The sequence below is a fragment of the Diaphorina citri genome, unplaced genomic scaffold, assembly GCF_000475195.1.
Source record: "Diaphorina citri unplaced genomic scaffold, Diaci psyllid genome assembly version 1.1 scaffold264, whole genome shotgun sequence".
NCBI lineage: Eukaryota > Metazoa > Arthropoda > Insecta > Hemiptera > Psyllidae > Diaphorina > Diaphorina citri.
The window spans coordinates 64125-74555 of NW_007377701.1; the positions used below are offsets into that span (position 1 = coordinate 64125).

At 38.2% G+C, this 10431-nt stretch overlaps 2 protein-coding genes across 2 annotated transcripts in view; one reads left to right on the plus strand and one right to left on the minus strand.

Moving 5' to 3' along the window:
* Window positions 1-572: 572 nt before the first annotated feature.
* LOC113466416 lies at window positions 573-4273 on the plus strand. Its single transcript, XM_026821782.1, has 3 exons — window positions 573-1275; window positions 1471-2025; window positions 4104-4273. Exons 2-3 carry the CDS (start codon window positions 1536-1538, stop codon window positions 4271-4273), a joined length of 660 nt encoding a protein of 219 aa, XP_026677583.1. The 5' UTR covers window positions 573-1275; window positions 1471-1535.
* A 4576-nt stretch (window positions 4274-8849) lies between these two features.
* LOC113466417 (protein-L-isoaspartate O-methyltransferase domain-containing protein 1-like) overlaps window positions 8850-10431 on the minus strand; it is a 33136-nt gene continuing 31554 nt past the window's right edge. Inside the window, exons 8-10 of the mRNA XM_026821783.1 lie at window positions 9920-10152; window positions 9364-9496; window positions 8850-8926 (exon numbers count right to left, since the gene is read on the minus strand). Of these exons, the coding sequence (XP_026677584.1) occupies window positions 8850-8926; window positions 9364-9496; window positions 9920-10152 (443 nt within the window). The remainder of the gene's footprint in view (window positions 8927-9363; window positions 9497-9919; window positions 10153-10431) is intronic.

Below are 10431 nucleotides of genomic sequence, written 5' to 3' on the forward strand. Positions count from 1 at the left end.
GATAACACTACTTTCCATGTTAGTACACTATAATGTTGTTACGAGCTACTATCACTTGGTACTTTACTATCACTAGGTTTATTATCGCGTTACACGTCTAGGTTTACGGGCAATGTGTCAGTTTTAATCGCCAATTCAAAGTTATGTTCGAATTCCATTGTGTTTTGATTTATTTGACAGGTGAAAAGTGATTTCTTAATAAATTTTCACCGTTTTTTTTTTCTTCTTTTTAACATTGTGTTATGGTGTTTTGTAGTCATCAAACTGTCTAAATTGCTTATCTCTTTCAATGTTTCAATTTTTATAACAAAATTAATAAGTAGAAATACCCGATTACCCGTGTATTATCTATTAATGAGTAGCTCCCTAGTTTACTGATTAGAAGTTGGATGCGTAGTAACAATAATTTTATGCTAAACAGGTATAATTTACAACAGGTTACCAATAGTCTGGAACTCATATATGTTAGATGTTAGTAATCTAATAACTAATAAGCATTGATCTCTAATGATAGAGGCGACCTCTTACAATATCTCAATATCAAATGTTGCTCGGCAATGTCAACAATATCACCTGCCATTAGTATTACTGTATTGCTCTGTTGTTCGTTTACCAGGCGATGTAGCATGACATTATTGATAACAGTACTTTCCATGTTAGTAGGCACTATAATGTTGTTACGAGCTACTATCACTTGGTACTTTACTATCACTAGGTTTATTATCGCGTCACACGTCTAGGTTTACGGGCAGTGTATCAGTTTTAATAGCTAATTCAAAGTTATGTTCGAATTCCATTGTGTTTTGATTTATTTGACAGGTGAAAAGTGATTTCTTAATAAATTTTCACCGTTTTTTTTTCTTCTTTTTAACATTATGTTATGGTGTTTTGTAGTCATCAAACTGTCTAAATTGCTTATCTCTTTCAATGTTTCAATTTTTATAACAAAATTAATAATTAGAAATACCCGATTACCCGTGTATTATCTACTAATGAGTAGCTCCCTAGTTTACTGATTAGAAGTTGGATGCGTAGTAACAATAATTTTATGCTAAACAGGTATAATTTACAACAGGTTACCAATGGTCTGGAACTCATATAGGTATGTTAGATGTTAGTAATCTAATAACTAATAAGCATTGATCTCTAATGATAGAGGCGACCTCTTACAATATCTCAATATCAAATGTTTTATTATTGTTTTGATATGAATTAAATAAAGTTTAGAGGCATATTTAGGTCCAAAGTTCTCCAAAGTTAACTTATCTATATAAGGAACAAACAGCGGAGAGTTGTTAAATACTCGAGGTTATCCCCCAAATCTCAAAAGGCACAAAACCATGTTCAAAATATTCCAGCGCTTCTGTTCAACGTCCAAACACTGGTCTTTGGAACGGCTCACCGAAACGAACATGCTAAGCATCACCAACCTCCAAGCCGAACAGAAATACCACAACCTATCTATATAAGGAACAAACAGCGGAGAGTTGTTAAATACTCGAGGTTATCCCCCAAATCTCAAAAGGCACAAAACCATGTTCAAAATATTCCAGCGCTTCTGTTCAACGTCCAAACACTGGTCTTTGGAACGGCTCACCGAAACGAACATGCTAAGCATCACCAACCTCCAAGCCGAACAGAAATACCACTACCCGTTCGTATGGTTACGGGACAACTGCCAATGCCCGCAATGTTTTAACGCCACGTCCAAATCGCGCATCATGGACCTGAAAACGAATCTCAAAGTCAAACCGATCGACATTGACATTCAGCGAGCGTTCGACACAGTCAGCAATGACCTTGAAAAATCTACGGATGTGATTGGCGAAAGCGGAACGGGTAACGTGGGAAGCAATGACGTCAAAAGTGGTGATTTTAATTTGAACATCCGTTGGGAGGATAATCATCGAAGCGAATTCCCCCTCGATTGGCTAATCGCAAGGAACTTCACTGCCGCCAATCGAGTTCGACTGGACGAGATCTACAGAATCCCGCGAATCCCTTGGCGGACAATACTTGGAATCAGTGAAATTTCTCTTTTTATTATTTTTTTTTTTATTATTTACGCTGAAATTCCAGGAATGCAGGTACCAATAGAATCGCTAATGTTGGACTTATCAACTTACTAATAGTTGACTTGTCAACTTATAAACTTATCGTTAGGTTTGTAGCTATTTAACAGAGTAGGTATACCAGCATTACGAACATGAACCTATGTAATGTTAATGTCTGACAGAATGATGGTCACCTCAGAGGCAAAATAGCTTATCAAAAAGCTGTCCCTAGGTGATACTGGTGATAGGTACAAACCGAATTTTCAGTCATGTGGCATGTGGGTGCCGAAAAGTCATAGTACCGTCCAAAAATCGCACAGTCCAAAAATAAAAATGTCACAATCTCAAACTGGTTCCTGTCTTTGAATACCATCCTTGAAATGAATTTTGTGAAATTTGAAGATAAGTTGGATGTAGGCAAATTTGTTTTAGCAGTGACGACAAGAAATTTGCCCGTCGCGTCGCATTACCAAATTTATTACTACCGATTTGGTATAGTAGGTACCAAAGTAATAAATTTATTACTGGTATTACTACCAAACCAATCAAACCAGAAATCAATCAGCCTCTGGTAGTGGACACAAGTTACGTAAAAATGTCACAATCTCAAACTGGTTCCTGTCTTTGAATACCATCCTTGAAATGAATTTTTGTGAAATTTGAAGATAAGTTGGATGTAGGCAAATTTGTTTTAGCAGTGGCGATAAGAAATTTGCCCGTCGCGTCGCATTACCAAATTTATTACTACCGATTTGGTAGTACCAAAGTAATAAATTTATTACTGGTATTACTACCAAACCAATCAAACCAGAAATCAATCAGCCTCTGGTAGTGGACACAAGTTACGATACATTCGTTAACCAGATTTTTTTTTTTTCAAGAGGTTTGACAGAGAGAACTGTAACCGCTAAGGTCTTATCGTCCCGAAATCGAAGAGAGAAGGAAGACAGGATAGGAGAAAGTTAGCCGTTCCGAGAACGAATATTACTTGTAACCGCTAAGGTCTTATCGTCCCGAAATCGAAGAGAGAAGGAAGACAGGATAGGAGAAAGTTAGCCGTTCCGAGAACGAATATTATCCGTTCAGGATAAAATCCGCCCCGGGAGAGACTCGAACCCGCGGCCTAGCGCTTAAAACGTAGACGCACTACCAACTAAGCTAACTAGGCTGGCTGATAAACCGCACCTGACTGTTGCGAATTGGGATGTTCCATACCCACACTTCTGATGAGGGAATAAAATTAAGTAAAACCATGTAAAAATAGATTGCCTTTTCCGATATCTCATTATCATAGTGTATTGTTCAGGCTAAGTGGTAATACAATGTGAACGAATTGCCAATCAATATTTCATATGCATAGCGGTACCTACACATGGGTAAATTGGTTTTTAAACCAGATCGAACGTGGCTTGCGTAAATCAGGGTCGAACTTATTTACTAGTTCCCCATCTTACCACAGGGAGTTTTCAGTTAATCCAGAGTTTCAGTAATACTGGCTTGTGTAAATCAAATGGGTGACGTCAGAGGAAACCCTTGACACTGTGTTAACTCTCCAGTGGTAAGATCCGCCATAACAGCTTTAGTTTTAGTAAACATCTGTGAGCCAGCCTAGTTAGCCAGCCAGCCTAGGGGTTGGATGGAAGAGAATGCCCTAGGCATTAATCCCGCCCCTGAGTTAGGATTTTTCAATTTTTTTTTCTTTCTTTATTCAATTTTCGTTTTCTTTTGTTAATTTCTTATTATTTTGTTATTTTGTTTTGTGTACCTGTTTGTAAATATTGTATTGTAAAAAACATTGTAAAATCCTAATAAAGTGTAATATAATAATAATAATAATAATATATCTACCTTACTTAAGAGTTTTCTCGTGACATGAGGTACAAATAAGTACCTAAAATCCAGTGCATTCTTCAGAGACATGAGATCCCTCTATGTAACTCAGTACAATGTATTTCTTATGGAGGTCTGATAACTCTACTCCCTCGGAATATTTTGCTATACATGAGTTTTTATATCGAAACTCTCGGAAAATTGTTGGTCCCTAAGAAGGGTGCTCTCAAAATCTTCAGGCGCTTAAGGTGTGCCCGCGGTATGGAATTGGGTTTCTCCCGTTCGCCTTCGTCCTGGAGGCTTGTCTGTCTCTAGGGCTGATCGGCAGGCTGATGAATGATATCTTCTTCTTCCTGATTGGACTGGTTGGGACGTCGAATAAACCTTGAAAAAAAAAAAAAAAAAAAAATCGTTCGACCTAATAATGTCCTTGTCGTGGTCCCTGACTCCTCTCTCTCTCTCATCCTCATTTGCGGTGAGCATCTCTTCAGACCTTGAAATCTTGCACGCTCCTCAATTTAAACGTATTTATTTATACCTGACGACAGGTACACCTGATCAGGTCCGCCTGATAGTGTTTGTGTTCTCATCAGGTAGACCTGACAGACGGACCTTTTCAGCCGTACCTGTCAGGTTCGCCTAATAGTGTGTGTTCATCAGGTGCCAATACCTGATCAGGTGTACCTGTCAGGTCTAGCTGGCTGGCCTTAGTAAATTAGTCTCAGTATTAGGACAAAATAGAGCCATCTCCATTATTATATTTCAGCAAAATTCTTTTCTCCGCGGTCTGCTGAATCCAATTTCCAAGTGTCGTCTTCTTCACCTGTTTTTGTCTTATTCCGAGCATTCAGATACTAATGAGATCTCAACTCTAGGCGACAATAAATTCAAAGACAGCAAATTCGGTACGGAGAGCTAATTTGCCTACCTAAATGAGTTCAGTTGTTAATTTTTTCTTCTTCAAGTAGATAGATACTTAACTCCATAATAATAACTATATTTATATTTAGTATTAGTAGTTCAGTAAACTGTAAAACTCATAAATTTCTTTAGTTGGTTTATTATTTTTAATATTGCTTTCAACTCCCATGGCGTAGTGGTCACTGCACTCGCCTTGCACGCGGGAGACCCGGGTTCGATTCCTGGCGGGGTCAAGAAATTTGTATCATGCAAATGATTGATTCCGTGACTGGCTGTTGCGGGGCCCACTCAGCCTCGTGAGGAAAATGAGTAGCTATGACATGTAAATGCTCATAGCGACCGGTGCCAGCATGGTAGGTAAACATTGGATGTTAGGATTATTGAGATATTGGGAAAAATCCTACAATGCTGCAGTGAGCACCAAAGTTGTGACATAATAACACAAAGAAATTGCATTTACATTACATTACTACATTACATATTGCTTTCAACAGGGAAAATACCGGCCTGAAATTTCCCTTGCGAAAATTTTTTAAAGAGGTTTGACAGAGGGAACTGTAACTGCTAAGGTCTCATCGGCCCGAAATCGAAGAGAGAAGGAAGACAGGATAGGAGAAAGCCAGACGTTCCGAGAACGAACCTTATCTGTTTAAGCTAAAATCCGCCTCGAGAGGGAATCGAACTCCCGACCTAGCGTTTACAAGGCAGACGCTCTACCCTCCAAGGTAACTGGACTGGCTAGCTTGGAACTTTGTTCTTCGTTCCTTGAGGAACAAGATAATAAAATTTGCATTAAATTTTTAAGACTACCTAAAAGCTACCTAAAAAATCAGGCTAAAAATTGCCAAACTTTGAAAATAAAACTGGTTTCTACTATAGGTAAAGGAATTTTTTTCAATATCCTGCTAGGTGTCTATAGACTATGTAGAAATTTACTGTTAGTGTTGTCCACTGTTGTTCTTGTTGTTGCTTGTTCTGTTGTTATTGATGGTGGTTTTGCTGTGTGTTTTTTTTTTCTTTTTTGGCACCTGCCAAAAAACATAGCAGGTGTTCAGGTTTAGCTCGGGGGTTTTCCAATCTCTGGAATCTTATTAACCGTGTATGGTTTTGCAAAATTTATGCACGCCCCCCGGGGCTCGGCGATTATACCTAATTTGATTTTTTTGGAAAATTCCTCTTAAAATTTATTATCAGAATATTTTTAGCTGTAGCATCTTGAAAATAATAAATAGGTTATATACCTAGGCTGGCAAAAATCTAACATTCTAACTTGTGTTATAAATTCCATGAGGTTAGAATCTCTAGTTCCTTAATAGATCCCTTTGTATTCATGGCAAAGATTGCGGAATGTCAATGAAGAAGATGCTTGGACAGTGCGATTTGTCAATTCTACATCCTGTTCTATTCGCAATTCTATTCTGCTCCTTGATTGACCTCACAAAGGAGTAGAGGTCTAATATTGTCTATAGAGTATCCTAACATGGATCAATTTATGGCACTCAGGCCTTGAGTTAGATCAGTGAATGAATACAATCACGTGGTGAAGTTCAATTGAATTGCATAGAATCAGTGATTTCTTAGATAGTAGATACCCATCTTGACTACCTGCCATGGTGTATTTTGACTTTAAATTGGTTCTCGGCAGTTGGTTAGAAAAAAATCTAGGTTTTGTTTTAATAAATCTCCATTGGTGGAGACCCGTATTAGTGGAGATGTCAAATACTCCGTGTTAAGTAGGTATACCTACACTGATACAGGACATCTTATCTTAAGGTGTGTTGTGTCCAAACATGGATGACGCTTAGGATAAAATTTGCCCTGGAGGGAATTGAACCCGCGGCCTAGCGCTAAAAGAAACTTACTTTAAAGATCTTACCTGGTTTGTCTGGAATGTCGATCGGCTGTTTCTTCTCAATGCTGTCCATGTTTGATACAGAGGGGGTCTGTGAAGGTTGCTTTCAGCGTGAATGCTTAGTTTTGAAGGTTGCTTTCGAAGTGAAAGTTCAGTTGTGAAGGTGCTTTCAACGGGAAATTTCAGTTGTGAAGGCTGCTTTCGAAGTGTGAAGGGTTCTTTGAAAGATTCCTTTGAAGTCTTTGAACGTGAAGGTTCAGTTCGCCAGGTTGATTTCCACGTGAATGTTCCACTCACTAGACAGTTCAGTTGTGAAGGTTGTTGCCACGTGTGAAGTTCGCCTGAGAAAGTTCCTTTGATAAAACGTGTTGTGTTCAGTTGTGAATGTTTTCCTCTTGTGAAGGTTGCTTTTTCGGAAGAGATTCAACTTATGTTGAGGTGAAAGTTTTTAATTCTTGGCGCACAGAAGGTGACGAAAGATGAGATCAGTATTCAGGCACTTTCCTCATTGTTTTAATCTAAATGTAAAATGGCACTTGTTATTCAGTCTCTTTAGATCTTGGTTGGTTAGGATTTTTGCTTGGGTTTTGACTGGTACCTATCAAAGGTTTTAATATATACTTTTGATTGCTCAATTGGTATTTTGATTGATTAGTTAAGCTGAATCATTAGCCTTGAGATTTGATTGAAGTTGATTATTTGAGACCAGTCTCTTTAGATCTTGGTTGGTTAGGATTTTTGCTTAGGTTTTGACTGGTACCAATCAAAGGTTTTAATACTTTTGATTGCTCAATTGGTATTTTGATTGATTAGTTAAGCTGAATCATTAGCCTTGAGATTTGATTGAAGTTGATTATTTGAGAATAACTGCTAAGGTCTTATCCCCGAAATCGAAGAGAGAAGGAAGACAGGATAGGAGAAAGCCAGGCGTTCCGAGAACGAACCTTATCTGTTTAAGCTAAAATCCACCTCGGGAGGGAATCGAACTCCCGACCTAGCGTTTACAAGGCAGACGCTCTACCCTCCAAGCTAACTGGACTGGCTAGCTTGGAACTTTGTTCTTCGTTCCTTGAGAAACAAGATAAAAAAATTGCATTAAATTTTTAAGACTACCTAAAAGCTACCTAATAAATCAGGCTAAAAATTGCCAAACTTTCAAAATAAAACTGGTTTCTACTATAAAGGAAGTATTTTTAATATCCTGCTAGGTGTCTATAGACAATGTAGAAATTTACTGTTAGTGTTGTCCACTGTTGTTCTTGTTGTTGCTTGTTCTGTTGTTATTGATGGTGGTTTTGCTGTGTTTTTTGATTATTCTTGTTATTTAACACTGCAGGGCTAGTATAGGCGGAGAGCCGAGCAGGGAAATTCTACGAGTGAAGGTAGTAACTATTGATATTGAGCTTCACACAAACTTAACAGAGTCTTTGATAATGTAAACTTTTCAAAGGTATTTTATAGTAGGGAGATTCTCAAAACAAGATTCCTTTCATTTATATCACAGTCCAAGAGAAAAATGCTGTATTTCGTCCTTTTTTTACTTTTTATTCTAAATTTTATATCACAATTCAAAAACTTTTTTTAATGTTCTACATACCTATGTGAAGAACTCTAGTTTCTGCTGAAAAAAAGGAAGGAAATTGATAAGTCTGAATAAAAAATAATAATTGGAATATTAGATATTAATTTCCTCTTCTTCCCGTTCTTCTTTGACGTCGTCTTCTTCTTCTTCTTTTCCTCCTCCTCCTCCTCCTCCTCCTTCTTCTTCTCCTTCTCCTTTTTCTTCTTCTTCTGTTATAAATATGCCTCTTGAGTGAACATGTTCATCATCATTTGAACATCTTGGTGGAGGACTCAGTAACTTTGTGAAGTTCCATATGAATTGAGATTTTTTTTTTCAACAAAATACTCAAGTATATTTATTCACAATTCATGGACAGCCATAACATAATAAATTAAAAGAAATAACAAAAAAGAAGAAGAAAGAAATATGTAACTGAAGAAAGAATAGGAGAAAATAGAGAAGAAAAGATGGCAAAAAATAAAAAAGAATGAGTTAATGAGATGCTGTGTCCCATATTGGGGATGTGTTGCATCTAATGTCAAAAAGCGGTTAGATTGCCGCCAACCACTGCACCGATCTTAATCAAACGTTTGGTGTTGCCTCGGCTCGAACGTGAAGGTTCAGTTGGTCAGGTTGATTTCCACGTGAATGTTACTCTCACTAGACAGTTCAGTTGTGAAGGTTGTTGCCACGTGTGAAGTTTGCCTGAGAAAGTTCCTTTGATAAAACGTGTTGTGTTCAGTTGTGAATGTTTTCCTCTTGTGAAGGTTGCTTTTTCGGAAGAGATTCAACTTAGGATACCAATACTTCACATTGTAGGGTCTAAAGTTAATGGATATTTGAGTAGATACCAATAATTATCTTGATGACTGGCTAAAATACCCACTTAATGGTTTTTCTAGTTGAGAGACAATGAGACACACAACACAGGTAAATTAAACTGAAGCTATTAGTGTATAACAGTGGAGTGTCGTGAAACGAATAAATTGCGGACAAACCGACAAACTCACCTATTTTGACGAATAATTTGCGGACTAACTCACCGATTGTGACGAATCATTCGCGGACAAACTCACTTATTGTGACGAATAATTTGCGGACAAAGTCACTTATTGTGAGGAATAATTTGCGGACAAACTTACCTATTGTGAGGAATAATTTGCGGACGAAGGTGACGGACCAGTTCTTCTTGGAGATGAGGAAGTCTACAATCCATCCTGATAGGATACCCATGAGCCACATGAGGAGTAGAGGGAGAGCTGAGAGAATGCCGTTCTAGAAATAGAAACAAATTCAATTATTAAATACACAAATGAATAAATTTAAATAAGGGATTTTGAATGCATACCTAAATGCTTGTCACAAATATCGTTCCCCGATTATTACACCTAGACAAATATTATGACCTGACCCGGACTCGAACCACCAACCTCCAGATCCAAAGTCCAACGTGTTAACCACTGCACCACTGAGGTTGTGGGAGCTGCATCTAGCCAAGATTACTTGGCCCGTCCCGAATCACAGTGAACCATCATGAGGACTTGTGCTTTTCTTTTGAAGCATGATAAACTCTTTGTAACCTCCAGCTAGCCAGGCTGGTTAGGGTTTGGCTGCTCTGATCCCTATTTATAGTACCACAGCAAGACACTGGTCTGCTTCTTGTTTAAGGTCCCCTAGGAATTTCTTTCTTTCACTTACACTAGTGATGGAGAAGTGTAGCACATCCTTCATATACTTGGGCAGGTCCGTGACTATGGTGAACAGGCCAAAGTCATGTCCTATTTGAGCTATGATGAGACCGATAACAGGGGCGGAAGTGGCGATCTTGCCCCATGGGGTGGGTGGCAGATTCTGGAAGGAGAAAATGAACCGATTAGACTTGTGCATAACTGCTAAGGGTTTTAGACTTCTCTGTATGAGCCATTTCACATCTAGACTACAAATTACAAAATGTAGTTTGCAGTTTTGTGTTCTATTGTACTACATACGACACGGTTTTGGAATGAAGTTTGAAATTTTTAGCCAGCACTGCCACGTTGTCTTAATCGCGTTTACGTTTTATATTTTTTTAAAGAGGTTTGACAGAGGGAACTGTAACTGCTATGGTCTTATCATCCCGAAATTGAAGAGATGGAAGACAGGATAGGAGAAAGCCAGCCGTTCCGAGAACGAACATTATCCCATCAGGATAAAATCCGCCCCGTGCGGGA